The sequence below is a fragment of the Panicum virgatum genome, chromosome 8N, assembly GCF_016808335.1.
Source record: "Panicum virgatum strain AP13 chromosome 8N, P.virgatum_v5, whole genome shotgun sequence".
NCBI classification, from domain to species: Eukaryota; Viridiplantae; Streptophyta; class Magnoliopsida; order Poales; family Poaceae; genus Panicum; species Panicum virgatum.
Window position 1 is genome coordinate 37,135,873 of NC_053152.1, and position 23,617 is coordinate 37,159,489.

The 23,617-nt window shown below is 50.0% G+C and overlaps 2 protein-coding genes across 2 annotated transcripts; one reads left to right on the forward strand and one right to left on the reverse strand.

Annotated features, from left to right (window-relative positions):
- Positions 1–1,967: 1,967 nt before the first annotated feature.
- On the reverse strand, positions 1,968–3,957 carry LOC120685007 (bisdemethoxycurcumin synthase-like). Its single transcript, XM_039966858.1, has 4 exons — positions 3,868–3,957; positions 3,598–3,724; positions 3,214–3,483; positions 1,968–2,817 (listed from the first exon to the last, which is right to left on the reverse strand). Exons 1-4 carry the CDS (start codon positions 3,955–3,957, stop codon positions 2,093–2,095), a joined length of 1,212 nt encoding a protein of 403 aa, XP_039822792.1. The 3' UTR covers positions 1,968–2,092.
- Positions 3,958–9,052: 5,095 nt separating this feature from the next.
- LOC120684423 (bisdemethoxycurcumin synthase-like) lies at positions 9,053–10,527 on the forward strand. The gene is made up of 2 exons (XM_039966287.1): positions 9,053–9,255; positions 9,342–10,527. The coding sequence occupies exons 1-2, from the start codon at positions 9,057–9,059 to the stop codon at positions 10,364–10,366; spliced, it is 1,224 nt and encodes a 407-aa protein (XP_039822221.1). The 5' UTR covers positions 9,053–9,056; the 3' UTR covers positions 10,367–10,527.
- Positions 10,528–23,617: the final 13,090 nt, after the last annotated feature.

The following is a 23,617-nucleotide window of genomic DNA, read 5'->3' on the forward strand; positions in this document are numbered from 1 at the left end:
CACCGAGGCTTTTGATTTTTTAGCACGATGGACATTTTGTCCCGGTTCTACCACCGAGGCTTTTGTCCCAGTGGCCGAATCCCGATTTCAAAACCGGGACAAATAACCCTTTTGAACCGGGACAAATGGCCCGATCTGTTGTAGTAGTGCCTGAACCTGAACCGTAAAAAATTTACGTACGAAGGCATTGTCGCCCGTCGGTTCATCGTCCTAAGCTACCTCCACAGTTCCCCTTCCAAGAACTCCGACGTCTTGCGCGGCTCCACCCACGCCACCAGCACAGGCCACCGGTTGTCTTGCGCCACCCCAGCCGGCAGCCGGTGACGCCCTCGCCGCCCGGCAACCCGACACAACCGTCCAACCACCACCAACCCACGCTTCTTCTAGAACCGCAGGTCACGGATCAACCCCGGCAGCTCCCAACCCTCAAAACTCGGACCCCTTCTTCGTCTCTGACAGGAGTGATGGACTGATGGCTGTTGCTGTTTTCCACATTTGCTGTTACTAGAACTCTAGAAGCAGCGAAAGTTTGTTTTTTAAGGATTTTGATCCACTAGCTATTCAAACATACACCATATATATATCATCCACATACATGAAAGGCACCGGGCTGGGCAAATATAATCAACAACCGAGCCGAAATAACTAAGAATAGAAATCGAAAAAACCGGAACAAAGAAAATTTAGTTATGTTTCGATTCCATATTCTAAGGAACAGAATTTACCTAGTTATTTTGAGAACCGAGCCCATGCACAATTTAGCCCAGCAGACTAATAAGGCACAAACCAGCCCAAATAGAAACCTTAGCAACGCCCACTACGTACCCCAGTCACCCACTCAGCCAATTCCCACCCCCACCCCACGTCGCGCCCAAACCCCGTCGACAATGGCCATTCGGCCCTCGCCAACGACAGCCGCCGGTCCTCGCCCCCGCTTGGCGTCTGGAGCCCACATCCGTCTCCCACCAGACCGCCGCCGCAAGTGTCCGCTACTGCCGGCCCACGCCGGTGGCCGCAACCATTGAGCGCTGCCGTCACTCCCCGAAGGCACCTCCTCTCATCCCTTGCACACACCGCCCTCCTCCCCTCCCTGGCACGAGACGGGACGACGTCCCAACTTGCGCGGTGGTGATTCGAGGCTCCAATGGCGGCAATAGGGGCAACGGTAGGCGGGCGGCCGGTGGCGTGTCTAGTGTTCAAAATTTCGGCAAAATTCGGTGATTTCGACCATGTCCGAAATTTTTTGACAAACGAAATTCAAAACCTTGGGGCGTGTCTCCATGCGTGGATCCAGCGCGTGCCCGCCGGCAGGTGGCGGCCACCCCGGCGAGGTGAACTACAGCACTGGTAGGTGACAGGATCCATTTTTTTTATTTTTGTGAACCTGTGTGGATCGACTCGGTTAATTAGGTTATAACTAGAACCGAACTGAAGTAATCGAAACCGAATTTTCTCGATTCCACACTTCTAAAAAGAGCCGAAACTCAATTTTCTCGGTTCCCACTTCTAAAAATATTGGGTTATAACCCCAGGACTGGAATTAAGGCTAACAATATAGTTCTGCAAGTTTTTTTTTGAACGAACGGCACTCGACGAGTGTATTTCTATTGATATAGTAGAAAAATACAAGACTACGGCCCTAGGAGGCCATAGTCAGGAAACAAAAACAAAAAAACAACAAACTCGCCCGGTTGGATTGGGACGTCAACACGGGTTACCGCTCAACTATACTCACTGGCCGGTTGGATTGGGACATCAACACGGCCAAACTCTAATCACAACGATGACAGAGGAGAAAAGGCACAACCGCAGCTTCCACCTACCATCGCACTCTTGCTGCTATCGAAATAACTGAAGTGTTCCAGCGTTGATAGAGGAGCAGAAGGGGCAGACACCACCACACCAGAAGGCCACTGCCGTGCAGGACCCAACGCCGCAGTGCTGCTGCACCCAAACAGATAGTTCTGCCAGTTTAATGCACGTATACTTTATTGAGTACAGTTTTGAGCTCTGGATGCGCAGCAGGTCATGTCCCCTTTGCAATAACATTTCCCCGGTTACACAAGACTGTTTATTTAACCGCGCTGACGAGTTATTTCTCGTCCCGGCTGCCCGCGGCCTGCAGCACCATCGTCTCGACAGTGAGTCCCGGTCCGAGCGCTAGCATGACGCCCCATTCGCAGGCCACGTCACCAACTTGGCGGCGGCGCCGCACCTCGTCGAGAACAAAGATGATCGTCGCGCCGAGCATGTTGCCGTACTCGCCGAGCACACGCCGGCTGGCCGCCAGCTTCTCCGGCTCCAACCCAAGAGCGGCCTCGTAGCTGTCCAAGATCGCACGGCCGCCGGGGTGCATCGCCCAGAAGAGGCTGTTCCAACCGCCCCTGCCGGCAGCGAGGCCCAGCGGCGCCACCGCGTCCGCCACGCACTTCTCGACGCTGACAAGAGCTGGAAGCTCGGCGGACACGTTGTAGCCAAGGCCGCTCTCGCCGAGGCGCACCCAGACGGCGGGCTCTGTCCCCGGCAACCTCGCTTGCGAGGTGGCCACCATGTGGAAAATGGGGCACTCGACGGCGGCGACCGCGCCGGCGCCGATGATCGCAGCGCCGGCGCCGTCGCCGAAAACGGAGTTGACAACCAGGCCGTCGTAGTTCGCCTCGTCGTGGGCGCCGAAGCCGATGACGATGGCCTCGGCGCAGACCACCAGCACCCGCGCTCCGTCGCCGTTCCCGGCGAGGTCCTCGGCGACGCGGAACGCGGCGGCGCCGGCGGAGCAGCCGTGGAGGTAGAGCGCGGTGCGGCGGACGGTAGGGCGGATGTTAGTCGCCGGACGGCGGCGAGCGCCGGCGAGCAGAACACGATGGGCGGCGAGCAAGAAGTCGCGAACAAACTCAACGCGAACACGGTAGGTTTTGGTGCTGCCTGAAAGCGCAGCTTTTCTGATCTTCTATTCTCCTTTTTATTGGAAAGCAAAACAGAGCAGCGCCGATCATAGCGCGCACGTCGCGGAATAGCAGCGCGTCCATCCCCACGCTCCGCAACGACGTCCATGTCTGCATGCCCAGGTTCGTGGCCGAGCGAGTCTCGTGCCATGACCTCCTACGCGCGCGGCGTCCACAACCCGGAGCTCGCGCGCATGCAAAACTGAAACGAAAACAGATATGCAGTGCAAGCTTATCTACAAATGTCACACAGGGAATATCTAACAGCGGAGGCCCAGGAGCGCCGCCAGGCTGACGTCCGGGCCCGGCAGGCCCGCGCTGGAGTTGGTGCTGAAGACGAGGTGCGTGATGTCGCCCGCCGGGCGGCTCCACTCCGCGATCGCCTTCTCCGCCGCGGCGGCGGCGAGCTCGGGCACGGCGTCGGCGGTGATGCGCAGCCGTGCGCTGAGGGACGGCTGGGCACGGTCCAGGAGCTCGGGGTGGCTGCCGATCATCTCCTCTGTATGGTGGAAATGACGCTTCCGGATGCCTGATTTCTCACCTGGACATACAGAGGTCGAAGGGATTGATGATGATCCAGAAAAACTTTGATGAAAGCGTCAAATCAAATCAAATGGCTGAACTGAATATATAAGTTTCGATGAATTGTTGTTACATAGTCTCTTCATCTTGGCCTTGAGCGTTGGGCGGTGCTCGTTCCTGGTGACCCGGAAGTACCAGTCGGGGAACTCGTCTTGGAGGCAGAGTTCTAAATAGCCGGCTATAGCTTCCGCTAAAGACGGCTATAGCCTCTAGGAAAGACAACCGCTATGGCATTTAGCCCGCTAAAGCCAGCTATAGCCCGCTAAATGCCGGCTATAGCCCGCTAAACACCGTAACGGTGACCTTGCCGCTAAATGCCTTAGCCGGCGATTTAAAACCATGCTTGGAGGACGGAGTTCGCCGGGTTGGCCGTGCCTATGGCCAACACGGCGGCGCGCTGGTTCTGCTCGAGGAGAGCTGCGGTGGCGCCCATGCTAGTCGCTAGCTGGCCGGTGAGAAGTAAGTGGGCTCCGATGGGCCGGAGAGAGTGCATAAGAATATACTCGCAGATCGACAATATATATAATTGTACTACTAGAAATTCAGTGCGCTACTAGCTAGATTTCCACCGTGTGTATTATTGGTAGCTGATCGGCGAACTGCCAACAGCCATGACTCGTATCGTACGAGACTACGAGCTGCATGGGCCTCTTTGGAGGAGCTAAAGGTGAGTGCTAAATTTTAGCAACAATTAGCACTTATACTTTTGATATACACTAGTGCTAAAGTTTAGCACTTTTATCCATTAGCACTTGGATATAAACATGACCATAGTATAAATTGAGCAAGTTTTAGACTACGTGCCTGTTTAAAGGAGCTAAAGTTGAGAGCTAAACTTTAGCACCTATTAGCACTTATACTTTTGTTAAAATTTGGAGTCTTAACTAACCTTTAGTCCATCCTATTAACACTCATGTTTGGATACACTAGTGAAGTTTAGCACTTTGACCTAGTAACACTTGATTCGAACATAGCCTACATTGCGAGGTTGAGATACTAAGTTCATTATGTTGTGGAGAATGTGTTGGCATGAAATTCATGGCTGCCAGCAACTGGTTATCGGTTGCAGCTGTGTAGACACAGATGGTCCATGTGGTTGCCATCAGAAGCCAAGGATCACGGTTCACAAGAAAAATCAGACTTGCCAAGTACTCCACATGGCAACTAATAAGACAGAAGTTTACGTCAAAAAACCTAATAAGACAGAAGACCGGTGGGTCACGGTCAATTAGAAAACATGCAAGCGGTCATATTATTAGGATGACTTTGAGAATCAAAACGAGTCATGGGTGCTTAAAGCCATACAAGGATAAGTTAGTAATGTAAGATCTACAACATAATATGGGTATAGTGGGTGTTGACAACCAACATAAGGATATCTGAAGAAATAGGTCTGAACGCATTTTGTGGGTTTGCTAAAATGCAGATTTGACTTGTTGCATAGCTCTGGTTAAGATGATCAAAATACATATATAGAACATAGGATTTATTAGATTTTGGATGAGAGTTATGACCTCAAGAAATATTACACCTAAGGAAACAGGTTAGAAGCCATGGCAGACCAATTTCGTAATCCAAGTAGGAGTCATGTTTCGAAACAGAATTTGTAACGGATCCGATTTCTAAGGATCCGTTTAGTTAGCAAAAGAATTTGGGTAAAATTTGTTGGCAAACGTTTGCACTACTAATTAGAAGTATTAAACATAGACTAATTGTAAAACTAATTACACAGATGGATGGAAAATCGCGAGACGAATCTATTAAGTCTAATCAATCCATCTTTAGAGGTTGTTTACTGCAGTACAACATTGTCTAATTATTGCATAATTAGATTCATTAGATTCGTCTCGTAATTTCACCCAGGGGTTATGGAATGATTTTGTCAGTTATCCATATTTAATACTCCTAATTAGTGGTTAAACATTCGAAGTTATTGTAGCGCATAAAAATTTTTGGGAACTAAATAAGTTCTAAATTATAATGGGGCATGACCTCCGTAACCTATATATAAGAATACGAAGGGCCACGCCTTAGACACATGTACCTTTATAGAATTTGATTAACTTACGGCCAGTCGTAGTTTGGCCCATCATACGGTCTACCTATTTTTGGAAAAGCTGCCATCTACCAAAAGGCAGTTTTCCTACTCCATTAAACTTCTGCATCATATACAGAATAAATGATTTCAAGAAAAAAGTCGTAGTTTCAATACCGAGCATCCAAATCAAAATCCGATGGCACAGTTGCACTTGTTTCAAAAAGAGCTTCAAAACAAGAACCCACTCCACTATATTTCAAGATATATTTTTTATAAGAAACTCCTTTTATTGTATTCTAATTTGCTTATGAATTTTGCAAAATTTGCTCATATGTTGTTTGAATCACTTGAGTTTAGTTAAGTGGATTTTGATGTTGATGTTTACAAGATAATTGAATGATGTGATTAGAGGATGATGGCAAACAATTGCATTGGGGTAGGTGGATGTTTGATGCACAATCGGTAATAGGTAACTTTAGCAAGTCAATTAAGTATTTTTTTATGTTGGTATTTTTTAATCTAACTAAGCAATATATAGTATTTAAAAAATATTGTTAAAATATATGCAAGTGGGGTCTTGTCTTGAAGGTTTTTTGGAAAGATATCTAGCTGTACAATCAAAATTTAAACCACCGGTCAGTTCAAGAACTGTAACTTTTTTAAAAGAGGGAAGTAGAAGTGAATATGGAGACGGCCGTATAGAGATGTAAACATACAACATATCTCTGTAAGTAGTCTTTACCTTATTTTTGTCTCCAAACTCATCTCTCTTTCCAAACTCCAACTGTTATTTTCCTTACATCTTTATAGCGTTCAAGGGCATGCATTCTGATTGGCTAGCCGATTTTAGAGCAACCCTAGATTTACCGATCCTTACAGGATCCTCCCAAGCTGAAGTTAACGTTAGGTTTTCGCAGCGCGTCTGGCAGAAGTGGTCAGTCCTATTCTAATGAGTAAAGAGCAGTCGGACTGGTTTGCACCAAGAGCACCGCGAGATGATTTGTCGCAATCCGGGGTATTCTAGCACATTCACTGTGTTGACTAGATTTTGTATGAATAATAGGATATTCAATGTTGGGCGCAATAATTGCATGACAAGAAAGATAATCTTCGAGTGAACAATCAAGAAAGCCCATTGATATATGGGTCCTGTTTGGAGAAATAGCCAAGGGTTATTTTAAGGGCTAAAGTTTAGCCTAAGAAAATAGCCCTCCAATTAAATAGCCCTTGAACTATTTGGATCCAAGGGTAATTTGGCCTTTAATTCACTTTCACAATCAAACTACCCTGTTACCATTGAATATGGGAGGCTCTGTTGTGCTGTTGCCCTTGGTGTGGCTGACAGTGGGTGATTACCGCGAGCAGGGATTCGTGAGAACCCACGTTTAGAGATTCGGCCAGGGGTATAAACCGCGCAAGAATTTCCCTTAAGGAAGCGAATAGAGACGGTGGTTTTTAGACAGGTTCAGTCCGCCCGGAGGCGTAATACCCTACGTCATGTGTGTGTTGCGATTGGTTTTTTGACGATCCCGAGTTGGGGAGCCCAAGCCCGGAATGTCTGTATCAGTTTGGTACCGAAAGAGTCGGTCCCTTTACATGTCCTGGGACCTTTCTATTTACAGACTATGTCTGCCTTCTCTGCTACTTCTCTAACTTGTGTGAATGCTCCCTTTGTATGGTGGGCGCCGTCCTCCAGGCTATCCTGCCTCTGTTAGGCGGGCAGGCGTTTTGTCGTGCCCGCTGAAGTAGTCTTCTGGGGTCCTGCTAGTGTCAAAGGCGTCCCGAGGAGACCTCGAGGCGTCTCGAGGTGGCCGTAGACACTGACCAGAGGGTCTTCTCATCCCGGGGTGATCCGGGGTAGCTTGGCCAGTCCTCGCGCTCTCGGGGTGTGCCAAGGGATGTCCAGGGTGGCGTGAGGCGGCCACGTGACAACTTCCGAGGTCACCCCGCGGACCCTCCTGGTCCGGGGTGACCCCAGTCATAGTCAACCTCGGGGCCTCGCCGGGGGTGGATCTGGTTTTTACCGCGGCGGAGGCGCGGTAAATGGCGGTGGGTCCTGGCCACCGTCCACCATCAAGCCGATGGGATGGGTGGCTCAGGGATAAGCTATCTGCCGCCTATCGTCTTATCTTCTGTGCGTACGGTATCCCCGTAATTATGATGTTCTTACGGGGAAGCTGCGCACCCCATCGAGTCCTACATGGAGTCCGGCGGCGAGGCGCCGTAACCGCCTGGTAAAGATCTTTTTACCAGGCGGGTGTCTTCGAGGGGAAGGAAACGTCCCCCCGGGCTTCACGTGCCGGGTCAGGCCCGGCCCTTTCCGGTCGAGTGCCTGCCTCCGTGGGCGGATGTCCCTAGTGAGAGCTCACAGCTGCGCTCGGCTGACGTCGCTGGCTAACGCAGCAGGTGGCTCCCATCTTCCTTAATCGTGCATGAGTCTGGGTTATGGGGACCCGTTCCCATTATGCTGACAGTGGCCGCGCTGTAAGCGCCCTACTCTACTCAGCTCGGGCCCGCCGTTGCATGGCATTTCGCGGGTCGCCTATCCAAGTGCTGCCAATGCCTGACCGCCACGCCGATACCTCGCACAGCACGCCATCGAACACGTTGGTGCTGCCCTCGGCTTCCCGCTCCCACCAGCAGCTCCGAACACGTCGACGCGAACACGTGTTCGCGCCGACGAGCGCATCTTGGCCTTCACTCTTGGCGCCGAACCATGGGCCGACCTCATACTCCAGCTGTGCCACGGCCTCCAGTTGCTAGTGCACCAGGCCGTAGCGCACCTCCGGCTCCTCAGGCCGCCCTCCATCTTTATCGGATCCGATGGGAGAGCAGGGGGCGACACGGGTGAGGCCGGTGGAGCCGATGGGAGGCGGCAGGCCGAATCTGGAGGGGGAGGTGCGTGGATGGGAGCAAGGGCCACTGCTGATGGGAGGCTGCAGCGCGGGTGGGGGAGGCGGTGCAGGTGGGAGGATGCAGCGCGTGTGGATGGGGAGGAGGGGATCCCGTGCGCCTTGGGAGAGAGAAAAGTCTCTTTTCCAATGGGCCTCACACCAATCAACTCTAAATAGCACCCTTAGGATAGTTTTTTGGATGGGCTATTTGCAAATAACTTCCTGGTTGGCTTCTCTTAGGTTATTGGGGGCTAAAAACTAGCCCACGGTGTCCAATTGTGAGCATCTGCGTTCATATGGTATCTTGTTCAGTTTTTCTATAGTCTTCCAAATCATCCAACTCTATCATTTAAATCATGTGGAGGGCCATTATTTTTAAACCACCGCCGTTGGCCGTTGACGACATGAATAATTTTCATGTGAAGACTCAAAACTTACAAACTGTTTCATGTCAGTTCTTTGACAATAACTTTCAATCTCCAAGCTGGTTTCGACGGCGATGGCCCGGTTGTTGGCGGTTAACTGGCCACCACCTACTATGCTTTACTTTCCACTATGTTATAAGAGAGCACATCTGCTTCTAGCAATCCAACAACAACCATGGCTGCAAGTGCCCATCCGGACACCGTCCTGTGTGACATCCATCAGAGACAGCGTGCCGATGGCCCCGCGGCAATACTGGGCATCGGCGTGGCATACCCGACGAACTGCATCCACCAAGACGACTTCACCGACTGGTACTTCGGTGTCACCAAGAGCGACCACCTCACCAAGCTCAATGCCAAGATGAAGAAAATATGTACAGATCATTTGATTCAGCTCTAATAAAAAAATGTCAATCGATCATATTGTTTTGCCACATCACTAGATTCTTGCTGCTTACAGGCGACAAATCCGGCATCAAGAAGCGCCATTTCTACCACACCGAGGAGATGATCGGCGGCCACCCGGAGATAATCGACCCCGCAGCTCCGTCGCTTGGCGTGCGGCAGGGCATCGCCGCGAACGCCGCGCACAGCCTCGCCGCGGAGGCCGCGTCGAGGGCGATCGTGGCCTGGGGCCGCCCGGCGGCCGCCGTTACACACCTCGTTGTCTGCACCAACGCCGGCGTCCACGAGCCGGGCGCAGACCTTCGCCTCGCCGGGCTCCTCGGACTCCTGCCGGCCGTGCGCCGCACACTGCTCTACCATCACGGCTGCTCCGCCGGCGTCGCCGCGCTCCGCGTCGCCAAGGACATCGCCGAGAACAACCGCGGCGCCCGCGTGCTCGTGGCCTGTACGCAAGCCAACATCCTGTTGTTCAGCCCCCCGGACGACGACGCTCACGTCGACATCCTCGTCGCCATGGCCCTGTTCGGCGACGGCGCCGGCGCGGTCGTCGTCGGCGCGGACCCGACCGGCAGCCCCGTCGAGCGCCCCCTCTTCCACATGGTGTCGGCCTCGCAGACGACGTTGCCGGGCACAGACCACGCCGTGGTGATGAATCTCAGCGAGCGCGGCCTCACCGGCAGCCACTTGTCCGTCGAGGTCCCGATGCTTGTCCAGGGCAGTATAGAGCGGCGCCTGGTGGACACGCTGGCGCCGCTGGGCCTTCCGGACGTCGGCGACGGCGGCTGGAACGGGCTCTTCTGGGCGGTGCACCCCGGTGGCCGCGCCATCTTGGACGGCTACGAGGCCGTCCTCGGTCTGGAGCCGTGGAAGCTTGCGGCAAGCCGGCACGTGCTGAGGGAGTACGGCAACATGAGCGGTGCGACGGTGATCTTTGTTCTCGACGAGATACGCCGCCGCCGGCAAGATGGCTCTGACAAGGAAGGGAAGGACTGCGAGTGGGGAGTTATGTCGGGGCTCGGGCCGGGACTCACGATGGAGACTGTAGTGTTACATGCCACCGGCAGTCAGGATGAGAAGTAGTAATTTTCGCAGCTTCCTGTAGCAAGAATAATGCGAAACAGAACAGCTAGGGTTTGATGGTCGATAACTTGGAAAGCGGAAAAATATACTTGTCCCTCCATTTCTTTCAAATTGTAAGCCACTCCAACTTTTTTAGAAAATCAAACCACTTTTATATTTGACTAAAACTATAGAAAAGATTGCAAAGATTAATAGCACCAAAACTACTGGAAATAGTTTAGTTGCCGTATGCTCCTCTCTTTGTCATGTGCAATATGTCGGGTACACGGCAAAGAGACGGTTTGCCATTGAGCCGCCACAGAAAGACGCGGCAAAGACTAAGCACATGGCATACAAGTCATTTGTCTTGTGCTCCACTTTTGATTGCCCTTAAGCCTTTGACGTGGCATACAAGTCATTTGTCTTGTGCTCCACTTTTGATTGCCCTTAAGCCCTTTGACGTGTGTCACACACAGCAAAACTTTTGCCATATGCAAGAGAGGCGTGTGCTTGTGGCACATGGCAAAGAAGCTAAGTCCCATAGTGAAATAGATATACTATGAAAGTTTATTTAATGAAAAATCTAATAACACTCATTATATATGATAAATGTTAGTATTTTATTATATATTTAGATAAATTTAAATATTTTAACTCTCCAAAATAAAGTTGAAAATGATTAACAATTTAAAACGAAGAAAGTAATAATGTTACTATTTGTTTGAAGGAGTTCTTGCCTTGATTCGATGCAACCACGCATGCGTGGGAAGTCCCCTATGAGATCAGAACAGCCTGATCCGTTTTGCCTGCTCGTATATACCAGGCCAACGGCGATTAAATTACGATGGGTACATGCTCTCTATGCGGCGCAGCGGCCGCGCCTATAGATGGCCAAACGTGCAGCCCGCCCGACCCGGCACTAATACTATTCAGCACTGACACTATTCGACATTAAGCCTTAGTCGTGTTGTGCGCTGTGCCGGCAGTGTTGGACACTCGGTCCAGGCACTACACTATAGGTACTTAATCGTGCCGTGTTATGCCGGTGGCACGGTCAGCACGTCATGGTAGTACCGTCCCAGGCACTACCACCACAAAAAGGCTCAAAACACTCAAAATTCAAGTTTGGGGACGGATTCGAGGAGACTGGAGATGGGAGAGGAGGATGGGACTAGAAGGGGAAGAAGTCCTGCGGTAGTGTCGTGCCGAGCCGACGGTGGAGGCGCAACGCAGCTTCACCGTCCGGACCGCGGCTCCGATCTAGATTGGATAACCGAGGACGAGAAGAGAAGGGGAGTCGAGGAGGAGGGCGACAATGTAGCACAGGAGCAAGACTAAATGGCCCAGAACGACGGCCATCGATAGCCGGCGGCGCAGAACCGGCGGCCGGAGCGGGAGAGGTGAGAGGCAAGAGGTGATGAGCACGAGAGGCAGTTGGATGAGGTGAGGAAGTGGAGTGAGTGAGGGTTAGGATTTGAGAGGGGCGAGAGGTGTCGCCCGCGGCATATATACGCCGACCGATGTGACGAGTCTTAAGTGGGCTCTCGGTCTAGTAAGTTTGTAAGGCTAATGACTAGTAGATCAGATCTAACGACTAGTATCAGATAGGTACCCCGCCCACCAATGTTGGGCGGGCACTCGGTCACGAGGAGGGCTCGAGCATAAAGTTAGAAATAAGAGATTGGCTCTTAATTAGTTAGGTGTAAAAGCAAATCAATCTAATGTTGATATTAGGAACGACTTGTCTGATTGGATAGATATTGTTGCCACCAAATTTGCTGTAAGGATCCTGACTATCCCTCTACTTGGCGTGCCAACTATCAGATTGAGATTCCGGCAAGTCAACCTAGAGTATGCCTGAGGGAGCTCACAGAACCAAGAATTTGATAGTAACACAAGACAATAATTAAGGCAGTTTGGACCATGATGTGTGTAATACCCTACGTCCTATTGGGATGGATCTGTATTGTCGTGTGTTCGAGATGAGAAGCCGCCGAGGCCAATGGTGCGAGACCGGCAAGGCTGGCACGATGACTTAGGGGCACCCACTATTACAAAAATATTTTTAAGAACGGGTAAAAACTTATTTTTAGGAGCATGTGCGATACCCATTTATAGTTCTCCCAACTAAAAATCTTTGTAGGGGCGAATCATGGCCTCACCCATGCCTACAAATCGATTTGTTGGGTGGGTGGAATCATGACCCGCTCTTACAAATCTATTTTTAGAAAATGAAAAATACAAAAAAAATTATTTTTAGAAACTGAAAAAAATACAAAAAAACTCAAAAACAATAAAATTAAAAAGAAAAAATATTGCAGCTAACCGGTCATCACCACAAGCCCCTCCACCTAGGTACAATTTTTTTTATTAAATATGCATAAAATGAGGTTCAAACTGCTTACTTCTAGCCTCACGCATACTCTTCTCTCAATTACACAGTCATTTGTGACTCTATGAGTTGATATTCTTTTAAATTAACTCTGAAATCAATTTGTAGGGCGGTTGACGATCACCCTCCCCAAAAAACATTTTCTATTTTATTCTAAAAAATATTAAAATCTTTAAATATATCAGTACAAATAAAAAATGTAAAACTTCTATGCTATTGTAATTGTGAACCATAGATATAGAAAAAATTATATCAAATATATTTATAAAGGTTAAGATTGTAGAAACTTAACAATATGAGTTGAGTTGCATGAGATGCTATACAATCATAGCCATATGTGGGGCAAAACTAGTAAATAATTTTGTGATCCTAAGCGGTCTTAAATGAATAATATATAAACCATAAAGTTTTAGATCTTACCACTACAACTTTGATATGGATCTACTCTACATCCGAGGTTATTTGAAAACAAATCAAAAGTTTTAGATTTTAAAACTAAAGAGCTTATAATAATTTTTGGACTATTAAATGACCTTAAATTTAAAAGTTATTAACTATAAAATTTTAGATCTCGTCAAGCTCTTTAATTTTAGTATAAAGTTTGTCTTTATCCCAGATTATATAAAAAATTTATGATTTTTTGCATGAGATTATTTGGAGGTACGGGTCATACCATCATCTGCCCCTAAAAATTATTTTTAGAGATGGGTAATGCCATCACCCGCCTCTAAAATGACCACCATTTCCACAGGAATGTGATGGCATCATTAGCCCTTAAATTTGATGGTCATGTTTAGGGCTTGGTGACACTATGACCCACCTCTATAAATGCATTTTTAGGGGCGGTCAGCTGCTATTGTAGCTCCGCAGGAGCGGATTATCTTTTGACCCGTCCCTAGAAAAAATGGCATTTCTACAAATCGTTTTTTTAGTAGTAACACGTACCCCTCCTTATATACTCTAGGGGATAGGGTGTACCTGGCAAGTCCCCTAATCACTTACTATATAAAAGATCTTGTCAGATTGTATCTTGGTAGAATATATCTTTCCTCTGTCGTCAGCTCGGCCCATCTTGTTGCCAGTCGAGCCCTCTGTTGGGGTACCGGTACCCCGGCGCTTTTTTCTTTTTTATATTTAAAAAAATCAAAATTTCAAAAATATATGTCCATTTTGAAATATTTCAAAACTACCCCCGGTCGCCCCCCCATAGGGCGACAGACCCTAAGTGTAATTTTTTTTTCTTCAAATTTGCAACGAGGTCCCTGGCAAAAAAAATTCAAGGGGGCCTGTCGCCCCCCCCAACGGGCGACAGGGGCCTGTCGCCCTCCCCAGGGGCGACAGGGTCCTCCCTCCCTATATAAGCCCTGGCCGTCATTCTCTTGTTATTTGAGCCTAAAAATTCAGAAAAAAATAGAGGGGTGAGGAGAAAAAAGCGGCGAAACTCTGCCGAATTCCACACTTGTGATCTACCGGTAACTTCCGTATGAATCCGTTGATATTGTATAACAATTTAATTTAATTAGCGGATTAGCTGAATTAGATTTGGTGCTTTAGAACACTCATTTAGTATTACAATTTGAGTACTATTACAGACTTGTTTTTAAATTAATTATGCATTAGAATAGAATTATGACAGGACCTTATTGATATTGCAGCATAAGACAATATAATTATTACAGTACCTATATTTTCACGCATCGATTTGGTATACGATATGTGCATTATTTAAATCATTGTTCGTCATTTGGCGCACCACACTATAGCGCCAATGTCTTCGTCATGATCAACCTACATTCCGTGGAGCAAGTGTGAAGCCACCGTACCTGAAGGAATTGATGTGCCAATGTGCTTCTGCAGTTCGTTATGCAAGTTCATGCAATCTGAGGTTTTAGGAGATGACTACGGCATGAGGTTTTTTATGTGTGAGAACTACGAATATGATCCACCTAAGCGATACGGCAAAGACCGGGCCAAGGTAGCAGGACAACATACGCTATTTTTCTTTGTGACCTATCATTGAGTTATGATTCTAACTTTTGTTAGACAAAGTCTCCTCCGCCTCTTTGTGATTTTATGCAGTGGTTCGACACCGTGCCGTCGCAGCAGGCAAAGGACTTTGTGGAACAACAAGCAAGGTGGGCTGCAGAACGTTGGCGCCGAATGAAGCACGAGGAACAGCAGGAGGAGAAGCGCAAAAAAGAGCAAGAAGAGATCCGCAAGAGGATGGAGGAGGTGGATCGTAAGGCGGCGGCCGAACGTGAAGCTGACAGGGAGAGAAAGCGAGAGAGGGCACGCCGTGCGAAGGAAGCCGGCCCCGAAGCAATTAGGAAGGGCAAATATCCTCGGTGCACTCAGTAGAGTAGCACCATGTAATCCCGGCATTTTACATTCCATAAGGCATGGTAGGTTTAGATGCAACAAGAAATTACCTTGTCGCGTGCACATGCCACTGCAATTAGTTGTTTATGTTTTCAGTTGAGAGCTTGACTCTGTGTGGTGTAACTTTTACCATTAATTTGCAGTTATAGCCGGGAATCTATGAAATCTTTGAACTTGTCCTTAATATTTTCGGAGCTTTTCATGTCACTAGAATACTAAAAAGCACACATTTAATTAATATAACAATAAGAAATAAGAACTAAGAAATGCATTACATAATATGAACCATCAAGTTTACATCATAATACAACGATAGTGGAACACACATCACACATGTAGTGGCATGGCAGAAGCCGTTGCAAACTACGGTAAACGGATTCTGGACTAACCTAACATGCCTTAGGTAATTTAAAAAAAACACAACAAACACAATGATGCAGCATGTCACTAGCACTAGGGTAGTCCTAGTAGCCGTACCCCAAACTGCGTTGAGCCTTCTCCGCAGTATCCACCCATTGCAGGTGGTGCAGGCGGTGGTGCTGGAGGCGCAGGGCCCTTCTTCTTGTGACAAGGGTAGTTGCAGTAAGGAATAGTGCATGGTTCATCCTGTGAACCAGCAGCATTGCTGGTATCATCATCTTTGTCGTCTTTGTTTCCCTCGCTCACTTCCTCATAATGGTTCACTTTGCATTCCAGATCAAAGATCTTTATCTGGAGGTACTCGATGAACTCCTGAACAGAATCAATTGGTGCAGGATCGACTCACCTAGTAAAACCACAATTTTCTGGAGCATCGGAAGACTGCAAAACAAATTTCATATAAGGTATCTCATTGAAGATAAAGAAATGAAACAACCGAGTATTACCCATGCGTGTGGACATTTAAAGAAACGCCGACTGCCATCCATCCCGTCGGTGCACATCAGCACTAAGCAGTCCTCACCATGTCAGCATTTTGGCCATGGTTCTCTACGGTTATCGTATTGTCGAAGAGGATTTTCATTGGTAAATTCATTCTTGTGCTGTGGCGGAAACTCAAACACTGGTTCCAGAAAGGAATCAGGTCCAAGAGGCCCCTCCCATATTATGGGGTCTCCCTTTCTTCCCCCTTTTCTTTTCCCAAAACCGTAGTAATTATTCCCGCTAGACCCACCTCCAGACATTGGGTATACAATGAGCTTTGGTGTTTGAGTGCTGCTAGGAGTTCACAAACTTCGGAGTATTTATAGGCGCACAAAGGTCTGATACCCGGAGTGTGGAGTGTAAATGCACCTAAAAAGCCTACATGACAACACAGTGAAGAGGCTAGCTGACCTAACACTAAAAAGGCTAGATTCGATTCTCGAAATGACTACTCGCAGCACTGCATTGCTGCGGCTCGGTCGATCGCGCCTAGATGCCGCCTTCCCCACTATACGCCACAGACCTTCGCTGTAGAATGACATGTCCGTCGTCCTTGCCAGAGAGACTGCTTTGAAGGTGAGCTGGTGTGGTTGCCGTGTTGTCACATATTTTTGAAATGGTGGAAGGGCACTGCTATTGGGTTGTCGTCTTTTGTCACGTATGTCTGGGCAAAGAATGCGACATTTGGGAAACTCGTGATTGCCGTGCTGAGCAGTGGCAACCTGTGATCTCGTACTCGCAGCTAGATACACTATGGTTCCTAACTTGTCCTTCATTAAATCACGGAAAAAATTCGCCAGAACTTCCCTTATTTCACGAGCATTATGGAACCCACAAACATAACAAGTTCACATCAATAGTATCTATAGAAACAAATGATAAGTAAACTAGCACAATCATAAACATCAGATACAAATAAGCGGTCCACAGCTATCTCATTACAAATAAACATCAGAGATACAAACATCAGATATATCTAACCACCCCTAGGGCGTCGGACCCTCTTAGCCCTCTGCTGGGCACGGACATGGCCCTCGGAGTAGGTGTCGCTCACCTGTTGCTCAGGACGCGAAAGGGGCTGCGGTGTCTGCTGCTGAGAGATCCCAAGTGGTGCTCCTCCTAGCTGTGAATACCCCAAGACATCGGGGTCACCTTGCGCGGCAGGCTCGTCTGGAGTCAAGCTGTCGAGTTCGTCTAAGGTGAAGCCCTCGTTATCTGGAACGAACGTACTCGAAACAAACCCTGCGTAACATATAAACGTAAACCAACATATGTTGCATGGTAAATTAGTGAGTGTATTGAGAGAGTGTATTGTACCAGGTCGAAAGGAGGAAGAAGAAGGTCCGGCGCCCGCATCGGGGTAGAATCCTACGCATAAAATGCGGATGTTAGTGTACGCTCGTGTCTTTTGTCATGACATGTAGAAACCGAAATACGAAACATAAACTAACTTGTGTAGGCCGGTATCTGTGGCCCCGGTACCATCCCTGGATATGGTCCGCCAACCGGTCCAGTATGGCCGAATGCAGTAGTTGGATCGTATCCTGTATGTGATATTAGTAAATATGTAGGAACACTTGATCTAATTTTAAAGAGATATGTACGTTACCTGCACTTGGGAAAAACTGTGACATCGTCCCGTGCACGGTCGACGGACACGGGAACGACGAGGAGGCCTGGGACGACCCGTGGCTGTCTTCGTACTACACACGGCTTCCCAAGTTGTGCACTACCTGACGCAACTGGTCACGCTGCCTCGACTATGCCTCTGTCTGCTCAAACTGGGTCATTAGGGATCCGGCACGTACCCTCGTCAGGTAAGTCGAGCAGTCCGTCTCCATCATGTTGCAAAGGCGAAACTGCATCCATTCAGTAAAGAAACAGTTATAAACACATGAATTATCTTATGAATATTAATATATATATATATGCAAATATGATCAAGAGACTCACCGCGCCAGCTAGTGCCTCCACGTGGTGCCGGGCATAGCCATCCTGAGGCCTCGCCTGGTGTGCCTGCGGGTGAGTGTCAACATAAACCAGACGAGCCCGAGTCCGGGGTAAGTACCAGGTGAGGTAACCCCTAAAGGAGCTGTCTGTGTGTGGTCCTGTTGGATGGACCAAGTGCTCGTCTGCCTGTTCCCATTGGTCCACCCACGGCTGCATCTTGGTGAGCCAATCATCAGAGCACGGCAAGCCACTCCTTGACAACCTACAAAAGTGGACCACGAAGAATCGTTAGATTCGACATAAATGTATGAGCCGGCCTTCATTCATAATTACCTGTGGTCCTGGCGACTGACACGCTCCAATGCGGTGGGCACTAGAAACTCCTGGCACTGCCCAAACTGTCTCCTGACTCTCCAGGGGCAATATGCCTCAACCACGATGTCATAAACCAGGACGGCTGTAGTAAGCCATAGGCTCGCATTCGCGGAGCAGTGCGAAGATAGGCCTGCTGGTGCACGGGTAGCCACAGCCTCTGGGCTGTAAGGCTCCCAGACAACGTCCTCGGGCGTCAGCATGTTGAGCTCCGAAACAAACTCAGGATATATATGCGCGTCTAACCTGCGCATGCGCCCAGGACCTCTGCATTCCGAATAAGTAAAATTAAAAGTGCGCTAATGCATCATGTAACAATGAATAACAAAATTAGATTTGTTGCGAACGTACCTAACGCCAGATCCAGATAGTTCCCATAGTGGGCCTGTCGTCCTCCTCGTCGCCGTACATGGCCCCGTGGCAAGGCTCGTGGCTGACCATGGGCCGACCAACGGCTAGCCTCTCGTACGACCAAAGCTGTAGTAGTAGTAGTGGGCACCCTGCCAGGATAGCGTTCCCATGTGTCTTCATGCAGCAGTCGCAGAGTCCACGGTAAGTGGCTGTAAGTACCGCCTCACCCCAGCTGTAGGCCGGTACGTCCTCGTCTCCATCCGCAATCTCCCATGCATACGGAAGGAGAATCCTATCGACCGAGTTGCCATGAGTGTTGTTGAACATGATGTAACCAAACAACCAAAGTAGGTACGCCTCCAGCGATCTGGTCACACTGTACTCGTCGGCATCCGCAGCCAACAGGGCAGGCTGCATAATCAATTAAGATTAATGGTTTCAACTGACAATGCAACATGTGAATTGTAACAATTAAATTTAAATATGCAATGAATACATACTGTAAACTGTAGGAACCAGGTCTTCGAAGGACCTGCTGCTCGCAGGTGCGGGTTGATCGGACCTGCTTCTTCCACGCGGTCAACCAGGGCAAAACGGGCCTCCAGGTCATCCTTCCACGAGGCCGCCACCACACGCTGAAGTGTCCCCTCATAAGAGAAGACTTAAATGTGTTACAAACATCAGTCCCAGGAGGCTGTGGACACATTTATTACATCAGATGGATCATTACCGTACAACTCTATGCGGTAGTGAGCAGAGAAACGCCACTATCGCGAGGATTACAATCCACACACGCGCGATGATATTAAAAACAAAAAAAAATCATCAGAGTCTTGCGCCATGCGGTATCTCCTGCTGGTGACCCTAATCCACAGGCAAGGCTGGGTGCAGGACGGTACCCCTACTCAACGTCGTCGGGCACAAAGTCTGGATCTTCCTCTGTAAAAATAAAGAATGGAGTGAGTACAAAACGTACTCAGCAAGTCCAACCACACCCACGGAGGGGTATAAACAGAGTATAATGCACAAGGTGAATCAAGGATAAGGCTAGGGTTTGATTTGTGGAAAGCATTATTTAATGCAGGGGTTCATTTGAAAGCAAATATTTCTAAAACCAGTTTTTCTTGTACCGAGTAACACCAAGAATTGATCCACACGGGATCCAAGTTTTAAGACTGCTACCGGACTCCTCATCCGCCGTAGCACACGGCACAACTGCCGGATACATTTCCAAAACAACTCACGCCAACCCATCCCAAAGTAAACACTAGTTGTGAGACCACACCGTAACTCGCCCAGTACCGTGGGCACGGACTATTCGAATAGGTTTCAACTCTGCAGAGGTGTGCAACTTTACCCACAAGCGGGGTACCGCAACTCGATCACCTTAGTGTCGGTGTAGATCCCAACAAAGCCATTACCCACCTTAGCTAGACCTGACTAGCCATCACGGGATGCACCAAGGGGTCATCGACCTTTCACCTAGGTTTAACCGGGGCATAAGTCACTCGGGGCTTATCCCTTCTCCTTAGTCACCCGTTGCTCTCAGCTCTCCTGGTGGCTATCAGACTAACTAGTGGGATTTATGCTAAGCCGTTGCCTATACAACGGTCGAGTGGTTTGCACGAAAGTGGAGTTAGGTGAGATGTAACACCAACTCGGTCCTTAGGGGTGACAAGATGGATATCTCCCTTCCTTACCCTGCCACACCGGCACGAGCACACTAAACGGCAAATCAAACTGAAATCTAGGGGTGACAAGATGGATATCTCTCTTTCGAAAATCCACTTTTATCCCTTCCCACACACACACCTTTTCTTTATAAAACAAGTTATATCGTATGTAAGATCCTAAGCGTTCTAACAGCGATTAACGTCCAAACAAAATCAGACATTAATCTAGGTGGTCAAGGAATGATCATAACAATCAAGGGGTGGCTATCCAACTGTGTTTTCAGCAAGCAAAACATATGCAATTTTGTAAAACAGGCCATTGGGTTGTGTTTATAAAAACTAGGACAAAAGCATGCATCAAAGGATGGGATTGAACTTGCCGTCTTCGAAGCCTTCGGGGAGGTCCTGGTCGAAGCACTGTCCTTCGGGCTCGGGGTCCTGGTCCTTGTTCGCTGGCTCGCAGTACTGCGCGTCCACGGGCTCTCCTTCGTTCACACGGTGGTCTACGACGCATACAAACAAACACACAATCAAGAAAAAGAAATAAAAGTTTTATCATTGAGCTCGAATCAGAAATAATTAAGATATGGAGTTTGGAATTATATTTTTGGGTGGTTTCTTAATGGCACGGCCCAAAACTATGTTAGAAAAGGCATGGTAAAGTTTCGTGTCGATCGGAGATGGTTTGACACATGAAATGATAGGTTGTATAAAGGCTTAGGTGTTAAATAAGGGTCCAGGGACTTGTTTGTAAATATATTTGAGAAGGTAGGGGCTTGGTTTGTATTTTAGAAACTATTTGGGTCATTCTAAAAAGGGTCAAGGGTTTAGTTAGAAATATGTTTATATGGGAAAGGATTTATTTTGAATTATAACACAAGGAGGGGCTTATTTTGCAAGAAGGCTTAAAAGGGTGGGGGCTCTTTATTGAATAGAGGAAAGAGGAGGGGGTTATGGGCAAAACCGCCATCTCCTTCCTCCTCAAACCGCAAGAAACAGAGGAGGGGGAAAATTGGGGGCGGCGGCGCTCGGCGGCGCCTGGCCGGCGGCCCCTGGGCCATGGCGGCGGCTGGGAGTTGGGGGAGAAGGGCAGGGCGGCGCTGGGGATCGATTCCCCCCTCGATTTGAGGGGTGGCGGCCCGTAGAGGCGGCGCCACGGCGATAGGTGGCGGCGCTACAGAGCTTGGTGGCGGCGCTACAGAGCTCGGCGGCGGCCGGGGATGGGGGCAAGAGGGAGAGGGGGTCGAGGGGGTTCGATTCCCCCTTACCTCGGGCCGGGGTGGAGCAGGGAGGTCGGGACGCGGAGGCGAGCGGTGGCCGGCGCTAGCAGCTATGGCGGCGGCGCTGCGGGGGTGGAGAGGGGTTGGTGGGCGGCGGTGGAGCTTGTGGGGGTGGAGAGCTGCGCGGGGACCCCTTTTATAGAGCAAGCGAGGCGGTGGAGGGTGGGGTGCGCCGGTGGCGGCTCGGCGGGTGGCGCGGGCCGCCTTAATGGCGCTGGAACCGGTTCGGCCGTCGTGGAGCGGCGTGAGCGCCGAGGGCATCGTCGTGCACGTGGAGGAGAGGACTCGCTGCTGCTGTTACTTGTCGCCGTGTGCGGCTCGAGCATCGAGGCGGTGGTGCTGTGAGCATGCAGTGCTCGTACGGCGGCGCGGGCGGCGAGTCGGCCAGGCGAGCACAGGGCGGCGGTGGCGTGAGCGGCGAGGCTGTGGCTCTGCGACGGCGCGAGCAGCGGTGGTGCACGTGCGAGGCGGCAGGCGGCCTGGCCGGGCGGGGCGTCGAGCGGCCCGTGCGCGTGGAGCACGCGCAGCACTGCTCGGCGGTGCTTGGCGTGGCGGTGAGCGGGCAAGGGGGTGTGTGTGCGAGCGGGGCCGGGCTGCAGGGGCGCGCGCGCGTGCGCGGCGGCGCCGAGTCAGGCGAGCGTGCGCCGCTCGGTGTGCCGCGGTGCGGCGAGCGTGGCGTGGGCGCGCACGTGCGCACGCGGGGGCGCTCGCGGGGGAGAGGGGCAGAGGGAGTCGGGCCGGGCGGCATTCATGCAGGAGCGGGGCAGGTGGTGCGCACGCACAGGAGGCAGGGAGCGGTGTGTGGGTGTGCGGGCGGTGCAGGGCCGGGGGAGGCGTGCGTGCGGGGGCCGAGCCGGGAGCGGGGCGCGAGCGCAGGGGCAGGCCGGGAGCAAGGCGGTGGCTGGCTGCCGGGCGGCGTTCGGAGGCAGGCGGGTGCGCGGGAGTGGGGCAGAGGGAAGAAGGAAGAGAGAGAGAAGGAAGGAGAGAGGAAAAGAAAAGAAGGAAAAAAATGGAAAATAGGGAAAAGAGAAAAAGAAAAGGGAAAAAGGAAGGGAAAAAGAAATGGAGAAAAAAAAGGAGAGGAAAAGGGAAAAGGGAAAGAAAAAGGAGGGGGCGAGTGCGCGCCGGAGGCGACCGCGGCCGCGGTCGGTCACGCGTGCGCGGGCCAGGGGAGGTGGGGCACGCGCGGCGCTTGCGGTTAGGCGGCGCTCTGGTGCACGCGGCAGGGAGAAGGGGGGGGAAGAGAGAGAGAAGAGGGATTCGCGGCGACGATTGCGACAGCCGGTGAGGAACAAGAGAGAAGGGTTCGTTAGGCGTTTGAAATCGGATGACAGGACAACAGAAAAATTGGGAGAGAATTAGGGTTTAGGGGTAACTGAGCTCAACGATGAAAAAGAGTTTTGAAAAAAAAATATTTTTAGCGTGTGATTTATTTGGTGCATTTTTCGGGTCGTTACACACGCGGACCTACAGCCTCCCCGACGATAGGGAGGCCGAGGAGGTAGGCCACGTCCTGCAGCGTAGGAGTCATCTCCCCACACGGGAGGTGGAACGTGTGTGTCTCCAGCCTCCATCTGTCAACGAGCGCCGTCAGGAGGGATCGGTCGAGCTGAATAGGCCCACCCTCGACAAGACGGCCCAGAGTTAGTAGACCGGCCTCACGTAACCTGCAATAAACAAAATTGTCGAAACAAAAGAATACCGATGAATACCTAAGTGATAAACAATAATATTTCATTACATACCTGTCACACCAATCGTGGTGTATAGAGATCACCTCCCCGGGTGGACGAGGACGTAGCACCTCTAGGGATCGGTGCTCAACTGCTGCAAAGTAAGACCTGTGGCTCGAGTCGGTAACTGGGTCTAGCAAGGAGGCCATCTCCATACCTGCATTCAAAAATATATGACAACACATAGGTACATATATGTTTCATACAAACTAGACGCGTAATATTTATACATTATAGAT

Coding starts and splice junctions, on each gene's coding strand:
- LOC120684423 (XM_039966287.1), top strand. CDS start 9,057: ATGGCTGCAAGTGCCCATCCGGACACCGTCCTGTGTGACATCCATCAG. Junction 9,256..9,341: donor TGCCAAGATGAAGAAAATAT/GTACAGATCATT, acceptor TGCTGCTTACAG/GCGACAAATCCGGCATCAAG.
- LOC120685007 (XM_039966858.1), bottom strand. CDS start 3,957: ATGGGCGCCACCGCAGCTCTCCTCGAGCAGAACCAGCGCGCCGCCGTG. Junction 3,725..3,867: donor CGGCGAACTCCGTCCTCCAA/GCATGGTTTTAA, acceptor TAGAGGCTATAG/CCGTCTTTAGCGGAAGCTAT. Junction 2,818..3,213: donor CCTGGCGGCGCTCCTGGGCC/TCCGCTGTTAGA, acceptor CGGCGACTAACA/TCCGCCCTACCGTCCGCCGC.